Source organism: Mastigoproctus giganteus, chromosome 8 (assembly GCF_048544385.1).
Source record: "Mastigoproctus giganteus isolate SK-2022 chromosome 8, ASM4854438v1, whole genome shotgun sequence".
Taxonomy (NCBI): domain Eukaryota; kingdom Metazoa; phylum Arthropoda; class Arachnida; order Uropygi; family Thelyphonidae; genus Mastigoproctus; species Mastigoproctus giganteus.
This window is the reverse complement of record NC_143582.1, coordinates 122,014,268-122,040,628: the sequence shown is the minus strand read 5'-3', so window position 1 is coordinate 122,040,628 and position 26,361 is coordinate 122,014,268. Positions and strand designations below refer to the sequence as shown.

The following is a 26,361-nucleotide window of genomic DNA, read 5'->3' as shown; positions in this document are numbered from 1 at the left end:
ATAAAACAAATAATAATGACCTTTCAGCCAAATACCTAGACCTAGATATAAAAATCAACAGCTCTCATATTGCTATCAACATATACAACAAAAGAGAAGCTTTTAGCTTCTAGGTAGTCAGCCTTATCCATTGGCACTCTAACATTTCTAAAAAATGTTCAGAGACAGCTCTACCCTCAGACATGCAGCTTTATAGATACATGCAGCTTTATAGATACATACATAGATACCCAATATATAAGACTTGCTACAATATGCATTAGCATCAGTCTATTTTCAGACAACATTAAAATACTCTACAATAAATTACTACATAATAAATTCCCGGCTGCTTTACTCTACCATCACTTCAAAAAAGCATTTAATATTATTAAATTTAAAACATTACAAACTACGACCTAGTTCTAAACATCATGTCAGTAGACTAATCTCCTTTATATTCTGGTCTGTACATACTTTATAGTTTCATACCCCCCTGACTCTGTCGTGTCTCACAGTGTGGAAAGCTCGTGACCATGGATTGTCTATTGATGGGGGTATTTTGTTTCTTGTCTTGTCATCGTTTTTGTGTATTTTTATCTTTCATCTTATTTATATTATTTTGATTTTAATTTCTTTGACATTGCCACTACTGACTTAAACATATGAGGCAATTGTCCAGTCATCCATCCAGGGACTATCTGTGGTACAGGCTTGCAACCCTGGAGTGCCAAGCACTACTTTATTCAACTTCATTTCAATTACTTTCTGCTGTTCTTTTTACTACATTTTATTTCTCATGAGCAATTAGGCTGGCCGAAAGCAACATTGAGATGATATTTCTCTACTATCGCTACTTGTTTCTTCTATTACAAAGTTTAGTCTTTTCCACACTACTTTGTCAGTTTTTGTTTCTCCATCTGCTGGCTTTTTGCCTCATCTGTTTAATTGCTCACTTCCCCGTCACACCAGTACTGTTCCAGTTTATGATTTCACACCTTTTCCCCCCACATACACTGTGCTACTTCAACTGACACATATATACACTGCAAGTGAACATTCTGCTCTCTCCTTCAATCACTATTGACTTTCAACGTCTGCCGGTCCATACAGACAGTAAGTTTTCTTGTTTTGCCTCATCTCTCAGATTTTTTTGAGTTTACATTTCATCCTTCTCTTTCCACAGGATTTTATTTATCATTTATTTATCATTATTATTTTTATTTTTTTTTATAGATTTTTATTCTTCCTTCTGGTCTCTGTAGGGTCGGCTATGATGTATACGTATACCGTTTACATGTACATCGTAACAGAAACAGAGATCTGGCCTATTGCCATGGTCCCTACGATTTTCCTGCCGACCCTTTGATGAAGTAGTTAAAGTCCTAGAACCCACAGCATTAGGTGCTTACTATAATTATTAATTGCATTTTATTTTTATTTCAGGTAAATTGATTTTTTACTTAGAGGTTCTCCCTATTCTTCCATGGTTATTACACCTGATAGCTCAACTCCCCTACCATATACACAAATATACTGATATTTCCCTTTTTGTCTATTATTCATTATGGTTGTAGGTCCTTTCTGCATTTACCATAGTACCTGGACCCATAATATATATTTTATAAATTTTGCATAAACTCTAACAGATCATTCTTGTTTGATAAGACTTTTGTAATTTCATTGCAACTTTATCATTATATATATATATATATATATATATATATATATATATATATATATAAGTACTAACAGTATGCAATCAGTTCACATAAACCATATTACTGACAATAACCACATGACATCAATATCACAGATTAAAATTTGCAAAAAATCAAACAAATTATAAAACCTTTAAGTATTATAATAATCTTAATATACTTCAATAATCTTAATAATAATACTTAAATAATCTTAAGTATTATAATACTTAAATAATCTTAAGTATTATAATAATAAGAAGAATATTTTTTCAGGGGGATATTAATCAGGGAAATAATCTTAAGTATTATAATTAAATTATAATACTTAAGATTATTTAGATTGGCATATTAATTTATTTTTTAGAGTTGCTTTATATTCCTAGTAACAATATTTTAGTTTAAATTGAATTTAGATAGAGATTTTGTAGGTTATTATTTAGTATCGGTAAGAGTATGAAATCCACGTGTGAACAGGTTTTGCAGCTCCCACGAATGAAAAGTTTTTAATTATACTTAGCCGCTTTATTGACTTAATTGTTAGATTAAATTATTTTCTATAAGTAGCTTATAGACCTAGTCAAGCTCCGTGGTTTATTTTGAATTTAGATAGAATGATTTGGAAAGTAAATAATACCTCGTGTCCGTAGATTAACCGTTCGTAACTTGCCGCCATTATACGATAAAGTCTACTAGAGTAAGGTTTAACAGAAAACTAGATAGCATAAGGTTTAACGGAAAACTAGATAGCGTAAGGTTTAACGGAAAATTAGATAGCGTAAGGTTTAACGGAAAATTAGATAGCGTAAGGTTTAACGGAAAATTAGATAGCGTAAGGTTTAACGGAAAATTAGATAGCGTAAGGTTTAACGGAAAATTAGATAGCGTAAGGTTTAACGGAAAATTAGATAGCGTAAGGTTTAACAGAAAACTAGATAGCGAGTATAGTAGTATCAATTAATCAGTAAAATTTATTAATCTTATTAAATTTCATTGTCAATTGAATTATACTTTTTTAACTAAATAAATATAGCGACCTAGTTGTTATTACAAACGTAACATCAAATTAATCAATATAAGTTGACAAGGGATAAGAAAGTCATATAACGTAACTCGGAGATAATATTCGATACCGAAATACATATATATAGTGTTATAACTGCTTTTGGATATAGGTTTAGGGTTATATTTTGTACTGGAATTTTATTGAACTTGAATAGAAATCGGGACTCAGAGCAGCAAAGCAAAAGATTCAAACTAGTGGAAGTGCTGTGGTTCAGGGAGAAATGAGCGGGGCAGTTGTCCTCTGAATGACAGTCTATTGAAATGCACTGCTTGTTTGATGTTTGTGCAGCAATCAGGAAAGGGAAATGATATTGCCAAGGGAATGTCTTTGTGTGTGCATGATGTAAAGAGTGCGAGGAAATCAGGCGCCAACTCAGCATTGTTATGGGCTTATATGAGAGCTTGAAGGACAGTTGTTGTTATTTGGTTTTCAGGAGCATTAGCAACTAAGGCCATATTGCTCCATGATATGCGGTGGTCATTCCCTGACCTTTCCGCATCCTCCGTATTTGGTGGTGACGGGCTCGAACCCCGGTCTAATCAAGAAGCGTGCTACGTACTGCTGCTCCTTCCCACCTGGCTACGGAGGCGCTTGAAGGACAGGGTGGATGCCCTTGAATGATTTAAATTGAGGGACCCATCAAGCTCCCAGCTGCCCACATCAATGCCAGAGCTTGCACTTGAACATCACGCAACACAGCGGCAACCCCCAAGGCAGGATGCACTGGTCACAAAGGAAATAGTTGTTGTAGGTGACTATTGGCAGGGAAACAGGGAACATATTGTGCAAAAAGGATAGATGGAACAGGACCAGGGTATGTCTGCCAGGGGCAAAGGTTGATGACTTTGTAGGACAGATATCATCCTTTAAGGGCACAAAGGGCAAAATTGTTGTACACGTTGGTACTAATGATGATATTAAGGGTAGGAGATCGGCAGAATTACTTAACAAGTACATGACAATGCTGAAAAAAAAGCCATGTGTTAGGGTTGAATTTGAAAGAAAGTGTCTGCAATTCTGCCCAGAAAATACTCTTGATCTGATTATCAGTAGTGATTCTTCATGCATCAAAAATCTGCAGATAAAGGAAACACTAGGTGGCAGTGATCACAGGTACCACACTGACAGTGGTAGAGAATGAAAAGAACCTGCGGGTAATTGTGGAGGCAGATATAAAGTTTTCCGAGCAGTACAGACGGTCTGCAAGAGTAGCTCATGGTGTCTTGTCAATGATATACAGGAATTTTTCTAGCAGGGTTAAGGAGGTGATTATCCTCTTGTATTTGTATAAGGCAATGGTCAGGCCACACCTTGAGTACTGTATACAGGTCTGGAGGCCTCATTTTAAGAAAGAAGTAGAGGTGTTGGAACGAGTCAGAGAAGGGCAACAAGATTAGTGAATGGAACAATGGGTTGCTCTTACAAAGAAAGGCTTAAATTTTGCAAATTACAGTTTCTGGAGACTAGGCACCTGCGAGGTAATCTGGTTGAGGTGTATAAAGCCTTGAATGGTTTGAGCATGCTCAATGCGAATGGGATTCTTTCTCTTGCTCAGAATAATCGCCTGAGAGGGCATAAATTCAAATTGAGGAAAGACGGTTGTAGGATAGATGTGCACAAGTTTGCCTTTAGCCAGTGGGTGGTTGATTGGTGGAACAAACTTCCATCTGTCGTTGTAGAAGTTGATAGCTTAAATAGATTCAATGCAGAACTTGACAAACATTTGGAGAGAGTGGATGGATGAAATAAGGGTGTTTTTTTTTTTGGCTGATGCTATATAAGCTTTCTTTCTTGCATCATGTGCTAATGCTAATAATAAGAAGAAAGTTAGGTATTTTTTCAGCGGGATATTAATCGGGGAAATAATCTTAAGTATTATAATAATAAGAAAATATCCTACTGGTGCTCATGGTCATGTCTAATGTACTTGTCAAAGATATTCATGAAAGTACATCTAATAACAAATAAATACCTGTATATTAACAGTTTTAGTTATGCTAATGATATTTATGACAAACTTTACTCTAAATTTTCATATTCTGAAAGTTTTCTTATTTCATGTTTTTTATCTTTAGCATTTCAATGCTATACCTATAATTATTGCTCAAATGCCCTATACAAATACCAAAATTTGTTTTGAAAAATTACCAATTAAATGCAAGTCATTTTTATTTGCTGATCGTATTTTAAAACTTTAGCATTTCAATGCTATACCTATAATTATTGCTCAAATGCCCTATACAAATACCAAAATTTGTTTTGAAAAATTACCAATTAAATGCAAGTCATTTTTATTTGCTGATCGTTTTTGTAACAGAATACATGATATTCAAATTGAAAGAGGTATTTGTCATTAAAATTTTTGTTATTTTTTATATTCTTTCTATACAAAATTAATCTAATAAGGTAAATTTTTACTTACTGAAAAACAAATAAATATATAGAATTATATTCATACATTTTTACAATATAGTAGATACTGTCAGAATTCTGAGCTTCCGGATTTTGACCAGAATTCTTCCTCTTGCTCAGACCGCACGCACACACACACACACACACACGCATGCATGCACAAGGGGGCACAAATTTAAAATTGAGGAAGCCTAGTTGTAGAATAGGGTGTGGCCCAAAATCCTATAAGTAATGAGGTTCCTAAATCAATTCAAAGCCTTAAACACCTCAATCAGATCACCTCGCTGGTGCCTAGTTTCCAGAAATGAAGACATTCTTGGTAAGAGCACATTTTTGTCCAGCTCACCAATCTTGTCACCCTACTATGAACTCATTCGTGCAGCTCCACATCCTACCTAAAATGAGGCCTCCACACCAACCAGTAAGCAGTACTCAAGATGTAACCTGACCATTGCTTTATACAATAAGGTAATCACCTCCTTCTCCTTGCTAGCAAAATTTGTGTATATCATTGACAAAACCCCATGACCTATCCTGGCAGCCTGTCTGCACTGCTCAGAGAACTTCATATCTGACCACAATTATATCACAGGTCATTTTCATTTTTCCACTACCCTGAGTGCAATACCACACATTTGGTACATTACTCTGCAGTACCACAACCCACATACAGTACTTTGCATTTATCAATGTTAAACTTCAATTTCCATTTCTAAGACCATCTACCTAAGTTTTCTAGAACCTGTTGCAAGAGCATACTGTCATTAACCACCCTGTCAACATTTGTATCATCTGAAAACATGGACATTAACCCTGATATACCCTCATAAATATAGAAAACAATGGGCTCAACACCAAACCCTGAGGGACTCCACTAATAACATTTGTCCACGAAGAGCAATGTCCATTGATTACCATTCTCTGTCTTTTCCCACTCAACCATTCCTTTATCCATAGCAGCAACTTGACCTTAATGCCACACTGTTCCAATTTGTACAGCAGTCTTTTATGGGCAACAGTATCAAAAGATTTCCTGAAATCCAAGAATATGATATCAAAATTATTTTTTCAACCATTTCTTTTGTGACCACATTGTAGTATCCAATCAAACTGGTCAAACAAGAATTCCCCTTAACAAATCCATGCTGTGTCTGAAGTATAATTGCGGCCTTGTCTAGATGATCCTGCATTACTTATTTTACCAGTGACTCCATTATTTTCCCTGGAACAGAAGTTAAACTAACAGGTATGTAATTATTCGTATAACACATATCCAGTCCGCAGCAACCTCCCATGAATCAAGGGATGCTCTCGTAATTATGGCTAAGCGTTTGCTTACTTCCTTTGCTGCCTCCCTTAATATAAGTGGATAGATCCCATCCACCCCAGGTGTCTTATGTTTTAACTTCAACAATTTCTCTTCCACTTTCCTCTCAGTTATTACAGCATCATTTAGTTCTCTGTTAGAGTTTGATAAACTTCCAGCATCCTCTTCACTAAAGAATTCCTTAAGTTAAGTGCTTTAAAAGAAAACCTCATTATCAAGTGATCAAATCAACTCAACCAGAAAATGTACAGGATACGTTTATGCCAAACATTAGTGTGAAATGAGAGGGTAACTGTCAGCTATCACTAAACATGCTGCCAATCTAACCTTTTCACTAGACTTCAAAACACTATTTTCATGAAACACTTACAAAAATTTTCATAAGTTTCTGAACACAGCAATGTAAGGACTGACAACTGCTAACCTGGTAGCGGTAATGTAAAACTTATTGGAACTACACCTGAGAGGTGCCAATTTTCTTTTTAATTTTGTTATCTTTGGGTGGGCTCCGAGAGTTTTTAAATTTTGCTCAGATACTACCAATATTTCATCTCTACAGACACAAGGGGTGATTGAAACAGTTCTAGCCTTCCATAGAAGGAATGCCGGAAAGTTGTAAAAACCGATTTCTTTTTCAACATTTAAGTAAACGTACTTTCTGTAAGGTCCAGTAGCTTTCCTAACTGGCTCAAATAAAATTCAGATTTTGGCTGAAACCAGTTGTCGACTGCACCCATCATGGCACTGTCACTGTCGAATTTCCGTCCTTTCAATTCCTTTTTTGAGATTTGGAAATAGAAACTGGTCAGATGGAGCCAAATGCATTGAGTAGGGTAGATTCTGTAATAGCTTGAACTACTGCTCCACAATCACTCAGAGTCACAAATGCTTTGTTGACCGGTACATTGTCTTGATGCAAAATGACTGCTTTGGCCAATTTCCTGCACCTCTTATGTTTCAGTTCCAATGTCTCGGCAGTTTAGAATAATACTCAGCACTGATAGTGGCACCTCATTTCAGGAATGTGATCACTCTTTCTGCATTCAAGAAGACAGATGCCATGACTTTCTCAGTTGACTTCTGCATTCAAAACTTTTTAGGAGAAGGAGATGAGGTATTCTCCCACCAATTCAATTGTTCTTCTATTTCAAGGTCAAAGTGGTGCATAGTGATATACCATATTTCTTCCATAGTAATATACTGCCCCAAAATTGAGTTTCATTAGCTTCAAAATGCTGCATGATCTCATAACATCTCACTCTTTCCTTCTTCCTATTTTCATTCAGTGCTTTAGGGACCCACCTCAAAGAAATTGTCTTCATTATTAAAACATTCGCCAAGATACGTGAGCTCACTCCTGGGAGATGTTGAATGTTATCTCAGTGTGCTCCAGTGTTATTCCGTGGTCTTACATGAACAGGCCATGAATTGCATCCATATCTGCAGGTGCCAACACGGTAACAGGCCTCTCACTGCAAGGTGCATCTTCAATACTATCATCCACACTTAAAATTCTGGAATCCAGATTTTTTGTTACATGTCTTCATGAATTTCTTTCAGTTACATTTCCTTTAAATGAAGGTACTCAATAACTGCACGTGTTTCATTCTCTCAGTCACTGTCTTCACTCACCTTCCACACTTCAATGCCCTCTGTAAAGGAGAAGAATATAGTTACAAACCTGAACTCTTTGTGTTATCTCTCTGTTATTACTCAAGAAGAGTCACAGCATAGATTGGCAATATTCTCTTCCGCAAAAACCTTTGCAATATTATTGGGCCAAAAACTTTTCAGCCCTCTCCCGATATGTGCCTATTGTCTTCACCATGTCTTTGCACATATAACAACTCAACTCCCTGTAGATCAATTTACATGAAATTTCATATTTGGACCTTTTAAAAATATTTGTCAAGCCATTCCAAATTTTAATAAAATTTTGATAAATAGAAATCCAGCATATTATTTTTTTGTTATTTTTTTTTTTTCCCATACAAACTGTATGGAAAAAAGAAATTCGTACCTTAAATGTAATCTTATTGAAGTACTATTAGCTTTAAATAGTCTGTGAGCATGTATTGTTATGCAAGACTCATGAACATGGTGTCATTTGTGAAGAAATCCATACAAATAAAATGGCCGACCGGGCTAGCCGGGTGGGTAAAGTGCCTGCCTGGCAACCCAAAGGTCGCGGGTTCGAATCCCGCCTTGGGCTTGGATCAAAGTACTGCTTTTTTTTGATTTGGTAGTTGTTGGCGCATCGGCTTCTGTGGCCATATTGTACCTCCCAAGGTTTTTGCAGTACTTTGATCCAAGCCCGAGGCGGGAATCGAACCTGCGACCTTTGGGTTGCCGGGCAAGTACTTTACCCACTTGGCTAGCCCGGTTCGCTCAAAGTACTGCAAAAACCTTGGGAGGTTCATTATGGCCACAGAAGCCGATGCGCCAACAACTACCAAAAAAAAAAAAAAAAAAACCAAGAAAATGCTTAAAAAAAAAAGTATACATGACGACAGTACTAAACACAGTAAACCCCCGCTATTTGCGGTACCTGTATTCGCGGTTTCGCGGTCACTGATTTAATATAAAATGAAACCTAAAAAAATGTGAATTTTAAATCGCAATGAACATTTTCCGCCATAAAAAAACATGGGCGTGGCTAAAATCATCTTTCCCGGTCAAAACAGTGCTCAGTGGGTGGGGAAGAGGGGTGACAAAATCGCGAGCATGGATGTTTCTCGCTAATCCTTGTTGAGTATGTGCTATGTGCTTGTCATGGAAGGTTTTGCCATTTGCTTTTAATTTATATGCTTACAAAAGTGAAAAATCTACCGTTTTGCAGTGTGTTAATGTAAACAGACTTTTTCGAGTGTGTTAACGAAAGAAAGTGACTTTATTGTGGGCAAATTCTTTTCTAACCACTACAAAAAATATGGCTACAAATAACAATGGAATTGTGAAAAGATCAAAGAAGGTGATGACATTAGCGAGTAAAATTCAGTTATTAGATAAAATTTCTAATGGTGAAAGTGTCTCGTCAATCATAAAACATTATAAAATCGATAAGTCAACAGTACGATCAATCAAGAAATCGGAAGAAAAAATCCACCGAGTGTCCATGAAAATGCGCTAACTGCTTCAAAAATTTGCTCTGTAACTCATGATGTTAAATTAGAAAAAGCTTTAAATCTGTGGATAGAAGACCGAACTCAAAATAAAATTCTGTTAAGTTCACTCATCATTCGTGAAAAAGCAAAACACCTTTATCAACACTTTTGCGAAACTGGTGATAGCACTGGCGCCGGTTCGAAATTTCTAATAAATATTACATTTAATATTAAATTGTGTCTTATTTTCATTTCGATGCCTTATGCTTGCATTTCGCCATGTACTGTCTATGTACATAGTCATATTATGAAGGTACATATAATACATACATAGACAAAATTTTAGACTAGTTTTTCTTATATATTTCATACTTTGGAATGGAACCCCTTTATTACTATGGAAGCCATAACTCAGTATTTGCGGCATTTCTCAGGAATGTAACCCCTGCGAAAAGCGGGGGTTTACTGTACTATAAAAACAGCTGTAATTCAACTGAATAGCTAAGTTTAGAGAACATAAAACTATGAAGTTTTATTAAGTGCTCTATAAAATTTTTGATGTCATTTATGCAACCCACCTAGAAAAGACATCACTAGGAAAAAAGAGATACAATGGACTTGGTATGAAAAAAAGTTCTTTTGAAATTCTATATAAGGAGACCCTTTAAGGTGAACCTTCAAGATTTTCAAATTTTGTTAGCTTTTGAATTTAACAGCTAACTAAAATTGCTGTCAATTATTGCAAGTGATAAATTATACCCAACAAGGCAACCAGTCACAAAGGTGAAGAAAGAATATCAGGAATGTGAAAGGAATCTAGCCTCCTGTGTGCCCACTTTAGAAAGGAAAACAGTTAAGCCCTTTAAATATTATCTTAGTGACAGTTTGTCATTAAATAATATTTAATTTTAGTAATCTTCTATGATATTTCAATTCTAACTGGAACAATCATGGTTACCCAGATTTGATTGTCTCTTGATTTTTCTCTGATGAAGATACTAGAAACACTAGGAGTGCAAATTTGACTTACACATAGTGATTTTCACTAGCTCGATTGTAGCATACATTGCACTTTTATCCGATCACAGAATTATACGTAAACTGGATTATATAACTTTGCACTTTTATTTGATCCCAGAGTTACATGTAAACTGGATTATATGCGTTTTTAATAATTTCCTTCTGTGAAAGTTCAAAATAGAAGGAATAATTAGTGTGGTATAAAGTTATACAATGTATAAGTACTAACCTCTAGAAACAAGAAATATTTCAAAGATGATAACTTACACCTCTGCATCTGCTTATTATACTCAGACATGTTATCAGGCCTTATACTCCTCAAAAATCGAATATAGTCATCACTATGGTATTTTGTCATTTCTTCTTGAGTTGCTTTATGTGGCCGCTATTAAAAATATTTAACTCTTTAAGCACAGATATACAAACAAAAAAATGATCGCTTTTTAAAAATTTAAAAAATAACTTTTTCTAGTAATACTTCATATTATTTTTCTTTCTGTGTAATATACTATACTAGAAAGTAAATAATATGCAAATATAGGTAATGTCCTATAAATTACTGTATTTATGTTTATATATAACTACCAAACTTTTTAAGCTGATCTTGAGGTCTAAATATATGGGTGTGCAAAACATGCAAAGGAAATGGTAAGAAAAAAATGCTATAAACATTAACACCTTATGGCATAATTTAAAGTCCCCATATTCTCAGACAGTTCCAGGAATACTGATCCACTTACATACTTCATAATGTTATGTGCACTAGCATTTTCTGCTGACATCATTAGCACTATTTTAACAGAAATTCCATGGAATTTTAGATTAAGTAAAAAAATAAGGAAAAAAACTAGCTTTCAAAAAATGAAATATGACACTTAAATGAAAATGACCTAGTGCCAAAATTATAGTTGAAGGAAATAATTTCAAAGTATGAGTTGTGTTCAAGTTATAGTCTCCAAATTTATTTCTCAAAAGCATAAGATATAGAGGTAACACATGCCTCACTTTTCAACAATGTCTCCGAAGCTGCACACGTTCTTCCAAGCTGTGAAGAGTGCAGCAAAGCTTTCTTTAGAGGTATGTTCGGCCCACTGGTAAATGGCAGAAGCAGCTGATTTGTCGGAGAGGAAATCTGCCACAAAGGGCATCCTTCATTGTTGGGAACAACCAAAACTCACTAGGTGCAAGGTCAGATAAGTATGAAGGATGTGACATAACCTCAGTGTTGTTTTCTTTTAAAAAAATTTCCACAACAATGAGGTTAAGCATTGTCCTGATTGAAACAAATGTGATTCCATCTGTGAGGGTGTTTTTTCTCAAGTGCTGGGAGGAACTTTTTCATCAGAACTTCTTCATATGAGTTGTTCTTGGGTATACAATGTGTAGGATTATTCCATCAATATCCCAGAAAACACCAACCATCATTTTCTCTTCACTCGCAGCAAAAACACATTTTGGAGCAGGGAGTGGTGAATCAGTGTGATTCCGCTGGGCAGGGAATTACTACAGTGTGGTTAATAATACATTTCATTTCTGAATTGAAGAGTGGAACCCATGTCTTATCCATCGTGACAATTAAGGAAGAGAAAGATGCATTCAGTGCAGCATCTCAAGTGAGAAATGCTTCACACACATTAACACAATTGTCTTTTTGTGTGTCTTCATGATGAGTGAAGGACACCATTTTAAAACATCTGAATACATGAAGATGTTTTCAGCTGGCATCTGAAAACATTCAGAACTAATTAACAGTTAGACAAAAAGCAGTCCCATGCATATACTGCGGTATTTTGTGAGATATAAATTTGGAGACCTCATAACTTGAACACACCTCATAACTTAATTACTAATGATAATGTATATAATCATAAGCTAAGACAGAAAAGAAGCAACTTAAAAAACTGACAGTCCTGCTTTACTAGAAAAATGTCTGTATCCATACTGGTGGACAACTACAGCTATCGTTCTCCAGAAAAAGCTATAAAAATTGGAAGTTATCCTTTTCCATTTTTTGATGCAATTTTTTTTTCCAAGGTGTTTCTAGAAGAAACCAAAAGGTGTGATCTACCTTAAGCAGAATTACTCAAGGTGCTAGTTTGTTTTGTAACTAGTACTCCTAATTTAATAACACATTCTTTTAATGGGGTGAATGGCATCATAAGCAATAAAAAATTAATACCTACAAACAAATTTGTCACTTAAAACACTGCTTTTGGATTGGATTCACTATGACCATCTACATCAATCTAATTCTTATTATTATTTTGACTGTTGATAACAAGCCAATTAGGCTTTAATTCCTAACCAGTAATATTAATCACACCATCACTACTTCTACTGAACGTAAAAGCTATAAAACTGTTGATGAGCCAGCTCAATTAGCTGATAATCTGAATGAGTATTTTGCATCTAAATTGACAGTGAGTTTTATTAAGGGAGGAAAATGTCAGAAGTTTATCAAACTGTACCAGGGTGCTTAATGATTTTGTAATAACAAAGAGCAAAGCAGAGGAGAAATTGTTGAAGTTAAACATACAAAAGGCACACCTAGGGGGGATAGGATCTATCCAGTTATATTAAAAAAGGAGGCAAAGGAAGTAAGCAAACCCTTAACCATAATTATGAGAGCATCCTTGGACTCATGGGAATTCCCCACGGACTGGAGAGGTACAGATGTATCCCCAATTCACAAAGAGGGATTGAAGGGTGACACGAGTAATTACAGACCAGTTAGTTTAACTTCTGTTCCGGGGAAAATAATGGAGTCACTGGTTAAAGATGCATTGCAGGATCATCTAGACAAGACTGCAGCAATAAATCAGACAGCATGGGCTTGTTAAGGGAAAGTCTTGTGTGACATTTTTGATTGGTTACTATGATGTGATTACAAAGTAACTGGATGCAAAAAATAATTCAGAAATCATGTACTTAGATTTCAGGAAAGCTTTTGACACTGTTGCGCATGGAAAATTACTGTACAAATTGGAGCAGTATGGTATTAAGGGTAAGTTGCTAGAATGGATAAAAGGTTGGTTGAGTGGGAGAAGAGAGTGGTAATCAATGGACGCTGCTCTTCGTGGATTAATATTATTAGTGGAGTCCCATGGGGTTCGGTGTTGGGCCCACAGTTGTTTTGTATATTTATCAATATACACTGTTGTTTTGTAGTAGTAGTAGTGGCATGTGATGCAAGAAAGCATGTGTATGAGCTTATGCAGCATCAGCCAAAAAAAAAAAAAAAAAATCACACCATTCCCTCCAAATGCCTGTCCAGTTCCTCCTTAAATTTATTCAACCTATCAACTTTCACAACGACAGATGGAAGTTTGTTCCAGCAATTAACCACCCACTGGCTAAAGGCAAATTTCCGCACATCTATTCTACATCTGTCTTTTCTTAATTTGAATTTATGCCCCCTTAGGTTCGTAATCTGAACAAGTGGAAGGATCCCATCAGAATTCAGCGTGCTCAACCCATTCAAGGCCTTATACACTTCAAACAGATCACCGTGCAGGTGCCTAGTCTCCAGCCACTGCAATTTGCAGAACTTAAGCCTCTCTTGGTAAGAGGATCCCTTCATTCCCCTCACCAATCTTGTTGTCCTTCTCTGTACACGCTCAAGTAAATCTACATCCTTCCTAAAATGAGGCCTCCAGACCTGTATGCAGAACTCAAGGCGTGGCCTGACCATTGCCTTATACAGAGGGATAATCACCTCCTTTTCCCTGCTAGCAAAATTCCTATATATCATTGACAAAACCCCATGACCTGGCCTGACAGCCTGTCTGCATTGCTCAGAAAACTTCATATCTGACTGCACAATTACTCCCAGGTCTTTTTCATTTTCTACCACCTTAAGTGTAGCACCACACAGTTGGTACATTTCTCTGGGGTTACTTCTACCCATATGCAGTACTTTGCATTTGTCAAGGTTAAACTTCAGTTGCCACTTCTTAGCCCATCTTCCCAAATTATCTAGATCCTGTTGCAGTAGCACACTGCCATTACTGTCATTAAAAACCCTGCCAACCTTTGTATCATCTGCAAACTTCGACATTAAGTCTGATATACCTTCTTCAATATCATTGATAAATATACAAAACAACAGTGGACCTAACACCGAACCCTGTGGGACTCCACTAATAACATTAGTCCACAAAAAGCAGCACTCATTGATTACCACCCTCTGTCTTCTCCCACTCAACCATCCTTTTATCCATTGTAGCAACTTACCCTTAATACCATTCTGCTCCAATTTGTACAATAGTCTTTCATGCGCAACAGTATCAAAAGCTTTCCTGAAATCCAAATGTATGATATCAAAATTATTTTTTGCATCCAGTTCCTTTGTAACCACATCATAATATCCTATCAAATTTGTCAGGCAAGACTTTCCCTTAACAAACCCATGCTGTGTCTGAATTATTGCTGCAGTCTTGTCTACATGATCCTGCAATGCATCTTTAACCAGTGACTCCATTATTTTACCAGGAACAGAAGTTAAACTAACTGGTCTGTAATTACTCGTGTCGCCCTTCGATCCCCCTTTGTGAATTGGGGATACATTTGCACATCTCCAGTCCGTGGGAACCTCCCCTGAGTCCAAGGATGCTCTCATAATTATGGCTAAGGGCTTGCTTAGTTGCTTTGCCGCCTCCTTTAACATAACTGGATAGAACCCATCCACCCCAGATGCTTTTCTTATGTTTAACTTCAACAATTTCTCCTCCACTTTGCTCTCAGTTATTACAAAATCATTAAATATCCTGCTACAATTTGATAACCTTCTGCCATTTTCAAACCTTAATAATTCCTCATGTGTGAATGCAGAGGCAAAATACTCATTCAATTTGTTTGCTATCTGAGCAGGATCATCAACAGTCGAACCATCGATGTCAAGTGGACCAATCAGATTCATTCCCTTCCTTTTACAGTTTATATAAGTAAAGAAATCCTTGCTGTTTTTCTTAGCATCTTTTGCCAAGGATTTCTCGTAATCTGCCTTCGCCGGCCTAACCTCCTTTGTGACCTGATTACAGACTAGCTTATATCTGCCATAGGCTTCTGAGTCACTTGATAATTTATATGCATCCCATGCATTTTTCTTCTCTGTTACGAGTCTCATTAGTTCATTTAATAACCATTTAGGCCTAAACCTTGAACAATATTCCTTAACAGGTATGAAACTTTTAGTAACATCCACGATTAATTCCTTGAATGCTTCCCACTTAGAATTTACTATTGGTAACATCGCAAAGTTTATCCCACTGTACAGAATTTAAAAACTTTCTGAGACCACTGTACTCACCTTTACGGAAGCAAAAACCCTTTCCTTTACTCCTGATGGTAATTATATCTTTAAGTAAATCCCACATCAGTACACTGTGATCACTGCCACCTAGTGGTTCCTTTATCTGCAAATTCTTAATACACGAATGATCACTGCTGATAACCAGATCAAGAGTATTACTCTCTCTGGTTGCCTCTCGAACATACTGCTGCAGAAAACAATCACCCAATAAATCCACAAAAGTCTGACTAGTGTGGGAGTGACCAACTCACAAGTTCCAGTCAATATCTGGGAAGTTAAAATCCCCCATTATAAGACATTGTGATTTACTGGCCCACTCTATTTCTCTGTATAATTGTTCATTGTACTCATTCGAATCATTAGGCCTATAACACACTCCTACTCTTATTTTTGCTTTCGCAGTACTTATGTCACACCAAACTGACTCAACAGTGCACTGTTCATCTATATCAACTGGGTGCACTTCTTTTGATTTTATGTTTTTCTTAATTAACAGCATAACACCTCCTCCCTTTCTATCCTTTCTGTACACATTGTACTCCCCAAATTCCAGTTCTGCATTCCTTATATCTGTGTGACACCACGTCTGCTATCCCAACAATATCCGCCTTTGATGTCTTGACCAACACTTCAAATTCATCAAATTTATTTACTATACTTCTAGCATTGGTATACATGCAAGCATACATGCTCCTATTCCTATTTACCCTAACACATCCCATATACCCACCTATTTCAGGATGACTGCCATCCGTCCCTGAAACCCCCAACACCCCTCGCTCCAGGTCGCTACTTATTCTAATAGAAGTTGTGCAAGAATCACCTTCACCTCTGCCTACAGCTACTGTTAAAACTATTAGTCCTTGTATCCCCCCAAGCTATCAGTTTTCCGACCCACCTAACACTGCCTCGATAGCATCAGCAAATATTCTTGCACCCTTTCTATTTAAGTGTATCCCATCCCTGTAGAAGCAGTCTTTCCTGTTAACAAGTACAGACCAGGCTGAAAAAAATTCTATCCCTTGAGCCTTGCACAATCTTTCCAGGGCCGAATTGATCGACAAGGCTCTCATCATATACTCCCTCCTATCGTGTCTGGGCAGAATTGCAGACACTTTCAAATTCAACCCTAATTCTCGGCTTTTATTCAACAGTGACCTGTACTTGTTTATTTATCAAGCTTAGTGTCAAAGTTTGCAGATGATATAAAGGTTGGCAGGGTTGCTAATGACAGGAATGGCAGTGTACTACTGCAACAGGATCTAGAAAAGTTGGGCAGATGGGCTGAGAAGTGGCAACTGAAGTTTAACATTAACAAATGCAAAGTACTGCATATAGGTAGAAGTCACCCCAGAGGAACATATTAACTGTGTGGTACTACACTTAGGATGGTAGAAAATGAAAAAGACGCAGGAATAATTGTGCAGTCAGATATGAAGTTTTCTGAGCAATGCAGACAGGCTGACAGAGCAGGTCGTGGGGTATTGTCAATGATATACAGAAATTTTGCTAGCATGGAAAAAGGAGGTGTTATCCCTTTGCATAAAGCAATGGTCAGGCCACACCTTGAGTACTGCGTACAGATCTGGAGACCTCATTTTAGGAAGGATGTAGAGTTGCTTGAGTGTGGACAGATATTTGTTTGTTTGTTTGAGAATTTTTTAGATGCATGGGCATCTATGGCCATAGTGCACCACACATATGATAGTATGTATGCTATTTCTTTATGGATCGAGTCAGAAAACTGGTTTTTGACTAGCTAAAGGAGGTGGTATACATTGATCGCTTTGGCAAAGGTAAAAAATCTTTGAGCCATTTGTTTTATTGCCCAAAAGTGAAGTAAGCATTAGTGAATCTTCTGTTGTGGCTGGAGTGAGGAGATTCTGGCATTCTATTGTAAATTTTGTGCATTCCACAAGGATATGCTTCACTGAAAGCACTGTTTTACAGTGATCACTCTGGGGGTGAATCTCCCCTCTTAAAAGATAACCATGATTAATATTAGTGTGACCTATTCACAGATAATCTAGTATTACCTCCTGTTGTCGAACTGGATTGAAGCTTGAAGGCCATTCCTCAAGATTTGGCTTGATACTTCGAAGCTTATTTTTAAGTTGGCTTTGCCATGTTAATTGCCACTGGTACATGCATTTTTCCTGTATTATTCGTCTATAATCTTGAGGTAGAACTCTTATTCCAAGGGTGTTTTACTCCTGCTTGGAAATTTGCTCATATCCAGCCAGTTCCTAAAAAGGATGACAAATCCCTCCCATCCATTTATCATCCCATTGCAATTACTACTACTCTTTCTAAAGAAATGGAGAAATCAATTAACCACCAATTCTTAAACTACCTAGAAACCTTCTGGCATCTTATGGTTTGCCAACTGTTTTTTGTAATTGGTTATCCAGTTTGCTCTCTGATCACTCACTGAGGGAAATATTTTCCCCACATCTGGGGTGGTGCCCCCAAAACCTCTGATCACTAACTGAGAGGAATATTGTTCCCATATCTGGGGCGGTGCCCCCCCTCCAAACCTCTCTCAGGCTTCTAGATTCCATTCAGAAGAGGGCAGTTAAGTTAATTAATGACTCCTCTCTAACAGTCTCTCTCTACTCGCTGTCTCATAGACCTACTGTTTCTGCTGCATGCCTTTTCTACAGATGGGTGCTGTTCTTCTCAATTGGCTTCTATAATTCCCGCTCTCTCTTTCAAAACACAGAACCAACTTTTCATCTTCCTTGTTTATTCATTCAACTGCCGTTTTCTGGAACAACCTTCCTTCATACGTATTTCCTGAAAATTAGTCTAGAGAAGTTCAAATGTAATGTCAACAAATATCTTCTTTCATCTTCTCAACCTCCAACCCAAGCACGGTACTAAGTACTATAGGTTCTGATACCTTTTGTGTTTGGGGTTTTCATAAAAAAAAAAAAAAAAAAGACAAATTAGGAGATATTTGGTACACCTGGACACTGGTTTCTTGAATAAACAACATCTCCATGTTTATTCAAGAAACAACATCTCTAAAAAACAACTGATATATTTATCTCTAAATACATCTGTTATCTGAACTTTGAAAACATTAACTTCTACAATTTATGTTAATAATATATTTTTTTAATATAAGAGAAGAAAATCAACTATACACTCTTTCACATGTGATATTTTGACTTAATATATTTTCTCTTGCAATTAATATTACTATGTTTGCATAGTGATTTGCTTTTGCATATACATTTGCTGTTTTGTAGCTGAAATAAATATAAATATCCATTTAAGCATTTGTCGTGCATTTTCGATCTCTCTCTCTCTCTCTCTCTCTCTCTCTCTCTCTCTCTCTCTCTCTCTCTCTCTCTCTTCCTTCCTTCCTCCCTCCTAAAGGCTTTTGTTCCTGTGATTGGTCACTTATCACTCCATGCATTTAAAGAATTATTAGAGAGAGAGAGAGAGAGATAAGAGAAGAGAAAAATTCCACACTGAGAAGGAGTGGAATAACTGCATCATTGGTGTATGTGGAGAAGGTTTTAAGTTGGGAATGAACTGAATTTTTTCATTTCATAAACATAATGGTTTTCAGAAAGTAAACTATTATGTTATGAAGGAATTATTAGCTTAGAAAATTTTACTAAGATTCCAAATAATAAAATGGAACGTTCATAAAGGTAAGGTATAATAGCTACTACAAATGCAGTCCAAAAAACAGAAAAATGAAGTCGTAACAAAGTTGAGCTTTTTGTTTTTTATAAATTATGAATTACTGTGATTTACTAAATTATAAAAAATTTAACAAAACCCAAAATGTACTTGTTAATTAGTTTGTGCAGATATAATTTTTTTGTTTCATACATATAATAGTTTTCAGAAAGAAAATTATGTTTATGAAGGAATTATTAGCTTAGCAAATTTCACTAAGATACAAATAATAATTTGGAATGTTCATATAGGTGAGGGATAATATTTACTACAAATGGACCCCAAAAAAGAAAAATGAAGAAGACACACGAGTACAGCAAGACCTCCATATCCACAGGGGGGGGGGGGGAGATACGTTCCAAAACCTACCGTGGATATAAGCGAAACCTGCTGACCCCATATATAATGTGATTTTCTTATACGTTCATACATATAATAAAGTTTAATTGATAAATTAAACACACAGTAAGGAATTACCAACATTAATCTAATCTCGATTTACCAGGATTGGATTAACTGGAACACTTCAAGACTACAAATTTAAAAAAAAAAAAAAAAAAAAAAAAATCAACCAGAAATCATAAAATAACTAGAATACGTATAAACAGATATTATGCAAGTCGTAAATAAGCGAAAAAAGAACTGGCATTATAAGTCGTTACTGGGAGATTAGTTACCTATTATCTTTATCTTGCGCTGTCTTCACACCTACTGCTCAAAAAAAAAAAAAAAGAGATCAAATGTTTAGTTTGATTTAGTGCATCGCGTCGAGTGTTGTGTTCCATTGCACTGCAAAAGGACAAATTTTGTTTTGTTGTTTATGTCAGGGATGTTGGAATTTTTTTTTTTTTTTTGTTTGTTTAGAAATCATGAAAATGATGGACAAACGTAAGAGTTGTGCTTTCAAATTAAACAAAAAAACTTGAAACTATTCAAAATTTTGAAAACGGTGCATCCGTTAAATCAAGAACCATTATAATGTTGGTGACCAAACCATACGCGACATTGTAAAAAATAAAGGGAAGCTATTCAATTTAAAATCAACATCATAAAAAATAAAGGGAAGCATTATATTGGACACACGAGTAGTGCCTGTTAGGTTTTTTTTTTTTTTTCGTGGTTAACCGCATGTAACTGAATCAGTGGTTACCGAATCAGCAGATATGCAGATATGGGGGCACAACTGTACAACTCTTGTAACAAGTTCAGTTTTTTGCTTTTTTTTTATAAATTATGAATTATTACTATTTGCTGACAAAATCCAAAATACGTTAACTTGTTAATTAGATTTTGCAGACAAAGTGAAAGTTGAGATAAGCAATTGCTTCATATTTCTAAACAGCAACGTTATAAATTTTCGTACATCTTAAAAATAATAATAAATACTGTAGTGAACAACAGGAAATAACTTAAAAGATAACAAGTTTAGATGCATTGCTTCACTGATCAAATATTTTATGATGCTCTAACTTTACTTAATGTGGAGTGGTATTGAAGGTGCACTGGTTTAAATGCAATCTAAATTTAGTTCTAGAAAAGATAGTAGTAGCCACCTCTTCTACTTATCATAGGTAATAAACTGCAAAGACTATTATTTTGTTTGTAAATACAGGAATACCTCGCATAGCGGGGTTAATTCGTGCCAAAAAAATACCGCGCTATGCGAAACCACGCTGATCGAGGTATTATTAGTATGTATTTTAATGTAATGCGTTCGACAATTTGATTATATGGGTCGAGTTGCAAAAATATATAGGTGTTTGTTTACTATAAATTGATGCACACGAAGTTCTTGCAAAAAAAGAAACTAAAATGATAAAAATGAAAAATACTAGTAAGTACAGTAGAAATTAAAATGAAAAATACTAGTAAGTACAGTAGAAATTAAAATGAAAAATACTAGTAAGTACAGTAGAAATTATTTTTATTGCAGTATGTACATACCAAAAGAATATAAGTGAAGTACGTACTGTATTTTTATTTTGAAAAATAACTGATCAGCTTAGTTTGCAGTTTTTTTCTTCTTTTTATCTGCATACATCTCTTTATAACATCGAATGTCATTTTGCAACGCCTGCCTTACTTTCATACCTCGTTCGATGTTTGGATCTAGAAGAATATAAAGGTGTAACGTTGTATATAAAGGTGTAACAATTGTATATAAAGGTGTAACGTTTTTAAAAAATAATCTTTAATAATGTATTGGTGCATAACGCAGTTAATTTTTTTTTTTTCAATTTGTAAACCGCACTGTTCGAAACCGTGCTATGCGAGGTATTCCTATAGTATTTATGCATGTCAATACGTATTGGCTGTGAGTTAACATTTTTCAATCACAGAAAATGGTGTTTTTCTTTATGTTATTTTACACAAATTGTCTGGCACACAATACTAAAACACTTAGCATTCTCTGACCTATGGAGACATTTAAAAATGCAGGGGGATATGGCTCAGAACAGTTTGATTATTTAATTCAGCTTTTATAAATATTCTGCTATTTTTAATAAATAGCAAAGGAGGGCACAGTTGATTGCCCAGACCCTATTAAGAGATTTGACAACTATTTAAGAACCATTCTCTTGTCTCACAATATTTGTTGCTCCTCTAGATATTTGCATTTAGTTATGATTTTATGTTAATTTTCACCCCAACAAGGTGAAATGCAAAGCAATCATGGTTTGGAGGGAGACAGACAAAAACAGTATCGGATTCAACATGATGAGCTATAATAGTTGCAGCTATCAAATGCATACACGAAATGGAAACATATTTGGAAATACATTTCCATATTTCATGAAAACATATTGCCATATACTTTTCCATATATTTCCAAACATATTTTATTTAAAAAAATATGGAAACATGAAATAAAAGCAAAAAAACACATACTAACCCAAAATTGTGTCTATTTCATAAAACAGCAACTTTTTTGAAATAATAGCTATAAACAATGAGTTGTAAGGTTTAAAACTGAACCTTAAAAATATTTGGCATAAAATATGAAATGGCTGAAGGAACAGAAGAATGTTTGTTTTAATTGGGAATTAAAATAGTTTAGTACTAAACAGTTTAGTCTATATATAACCTTTGTTACATTTAGACCAAAAAAAAAAAAAAAAAAAACTTACATATATTTCCATTTTCCTATAAAGTCCATAATTTAGAATAAGATTGTGTGTCATGCGAATACGATGTGGTTTCATTGGATGTCCCTGTCCATAATAGTAATTCCCAATGTCACCTGAAATAAAGCAAAAATTAATATTTTAAAATCGCCCTTAAAGTTTTCTTATATTCTAATTTTATATATTCCAATATTCTTACAATCTAATTTTATCTTATATTCTACATATATTCTAATATTACTTTGATGATGATGACAACACACACACACACACACACACACTGGTTACTGTTTTCTGGTGAAAATACAGACTACCATTGAGGTTAATCAAACACACAAATAATTACAGGTATGTGAACACCCCTGATAACTAAAAAATAATCCTTTTTTTTGGAATGCATGCTTTTTATAACAATGCCAAGGATCATTTTCAGATATTTCCACAAACAGTAATTTGAAACAGGTAAAACACAGCTTCTTTTAAAGTTTCCTCAACCTTTCTGGGTTGCAAAACACAAACCACTACCATGAACAGTTTCTACTTATTCAGACAAATATACTTTGCAATCATAAAACCTTCAGGAAGATACAAAAGTCTTCCATGATAGTACAATCAAACTTGGTCACAGTATCACTTAAGATTACAATATTCTGTATATCATAGTTAAGTGACATAAATAAAAGAGGTTGACTTTTTGTTTTTTTTATTTCATTGCAAATAAATAAAACTTCAACGATAAAATTTTATTAACACATAAGGTGGATACATAAAACTGTTATTATAACATCAGTTAACTAAATAACATTTCACTTTCACAGGCACTGCACATATATTTACATACAATATGATAAAATTTAATTAACACAAAAATGGATACATAAAACAGTTATAATAACATCAGTTATATTAAATAACATTTCATTTTCACAAGCACTGCACAGATATTTACATACATATACATAAATACACAAATTTATATAAGTAGAGTATCATTTGTGCAGAATATTGCACATTTAATAATAATATATTATCTAAAAAAAAATAGAAATAATCTGATTTTTTTTCGTTCGCCAACCAATAACTATTCTCCAAATCACATTAAATTTTTGAAATCTGTGAAATGATCTTATGATTGGTATGCACGTTTTTATAAAACTGATCTAAGCTCATCTGCTTGAAGTGCATCACTAAAAGTTGGACCTTTCAGTTCTACAACTGCATATCCTTTCTGCTCTCTCATTTGATTCTTTACTTCACAACAATTTCATCATCTGTTAAAAGTTCACAATGTGATTATATCATCATCCACTGTAGCACGAGTGTTTAAATCATACTAATTTACTAATGATGCATGATAAAAAGCATTACAGATAGTCTTCTCAGATACTCTTATTTTCTTTTCTATACAATCCATATTTTCAATCTAACCCTACATTTTCTACTGCATCCAGTAATATTATTGTGCAACCTTTCACTCTATCAAGACAAACTATTACCTTAAGCAAAATCAGTTGTTGAAAATGAGATTAAAAACTCATATTAACCCTTAATCCATGGGTTGCAAGATGCCTGTAGTGTTTGCTGGATGAACCACAAATTTCATGAATTTTTTTTATTTTGCTTTAGCATTAGTAGAGGCATATGATGCAAGATAGCAAGCTTATTCAGCATCAGCCAAAAAAAAAAAAAAAAAAAAAAACACACACCACTCCCATTTCACCCCTCCGTTCATTCGAAATACCTGTCCAGTTGAGCTTTAAATTTGTTTAGGCTATCAACTTCAACAACAAGTGATGGAAGTCGGTTCCACCAACCAACCACCCGCTGGCCAAAGGCAAATTTCCGCACATCTATCCGACATCCGTCCTTCCTCAATTTGAATTGATGCCCTCTGAGGTGATTATTCTGAGCAAGATGAAGAATCCCATTGGCATTGAGCATGCTCAAACCATTCAAAGCCTTATACACCTCTATCAGATCACCTCGCCAGTGCCTAGTCTCCAGATTCTGTAATTTGCAAAACTTAAGCCTTTCTTCGTAAGAGCAACCCTTTGTTCCATTCACTAATCTTGTTGCCCTTCTCTGTACCCGTTCCAGCAGCTCTACATCCTTCTTGAAATGAGGCCTCCAGACCTGTATACAGTACTCAAGATGTTGCCTAACCATTGCCTTATACAAGGGAATAATCACCTCCTTATCCCTGCTAGAAAAATTCCTGTATATCATTGACAAGACACCATGAGCTACTCTTGCAGCTCATCTGCACTGCTCAGAGAACTTCATATCTGCCTGCACAATTACCCCCAGGTCCTTTTCATTCTCCACCACTGTCAGTGTAGTACCGCAGAGTTGATACGTTGCTCTGGGATTACTGTTTCCCATATGTAGTACTTTACATTTGTCAATGTTAAACTTCATTTGCCACCTCTCAGCCCATCTGTTCAACCTTTCCAGATCCTGTTGCAGCAGCATAGCGTCAGTAGTGTCCTTAACAACCCTACCAACCTTTGTATCATCTGCAAACTTGGACATTAAACTTGATATCCCATCATCAATATCATTCATAAACACCGAAAACAGCAACGGACCCAACACTGAACCCTGAGGAACTCCACTAATAACATTAGTCCACGTTGAGCAGTGTCCATTGATTACCACTCTCTGTCTTCTGCCACTCAACCATCCCCTTATCCATAGCAGCAATTTGCCTCCAATGCCACACTGCTCCAATTTGTGCAGCAGTCTTCCATGTGCAACAGTATCAAAAGCCTTTCTAAGATCCAAATATATAATATCAAAGTTATTCCCTGCATCCAGTTCTTTTGTGACTACATCATAGTATCCAATCAAATTGGTCAGGCAAGACCTGCCCTTAACAAAACCATGCTGCGTCTGAGCTATAACTGAATTCTTGTCTAGATGATCCTGCAGTGCTTCTTTAACCAGTGCCTCCATTAATTTACCTGGAACAGAAGTTAAACTAACAGGTCTATAATTACTTGTGTCAGCCTTTGATCCTCCTTTGTGAATTGGGGTTACATTTGCACATCTCCAGTCTATGGGTACCTCCCCTGAGTCCAAAGAAGCTCTCATAATTATGGCTAGGGGTTTGCTTACTTCCTTTGCTGCCTCCTTTAATATAACTGGATAGATCCCATCCACCCCAGGTGCCTTTTTTATGTTTATCCTCAACAATCTCTCCTCCACTTTCCTCTCAGTTATTACAAAATCATCCGGCTCACTGCCAATGTTTACTTTACCTACATCATTCTCCTTCCTGAATAACTCCTCATGCGTGAATGTAGATGCAAAATACTCGTTTAGATTGTCAGCCACCTGAGCAGGATCCTCAACTGTTGAACCATCAATATCCAGTGGACCAATCTGATTCATCCCTTTCCTTCTTGAGTTTAAATATGTAAAGAACTCTTTTCTGTTTTTCTTTGCATCCTTTGCCAAGGATTTTTCGTAGTCTGCCTTTGCCTGCCTAATCTCCTTTGTGACTTGGTTACAGACCAACTTATATCATAGGCTTCCATGTCACCCATTAATTTGTATGTATCCCATACATTTTTCTTCTCTGCCACATGTCTCATTAGTTCATCTGACAACCATTTAGGC

The 26,361-nt window shown here is 35.6% G+C and overlaps 1 protein-coding gene across 4 annotated transcripts in view; it reads right to left on the bottom strand.

The window, feature by feature from the left end:
- Positions 1 to 26,361, bottom strand: part of HDAC1 (histone deacetylase 1) — a 318,028-nt gene that overhangs the window by 248,926 nt on the left and 42,741 nt on the right. For all 4 annotated transcript variants that reach the window (XM_090378886.1, XM_090378885.1, XM_090378887.1 and 1 more), the window contains 2 exons: positions 22,744 to 22,856; positions 10,876 to 10,993 (listed from right to left, as the gene is read on the bottom strand). In XM_090378886.1, the coding sequence (XP_090235012.1) occupies positions 10,876 to 10,993; positions 22,744 to 22,856 (231 nt within the window). The remainder of the gene's footprint in view (positions 1 to 10,875; positions 10,994 to 22,743; positions 22,857 to 26,361) is intronic.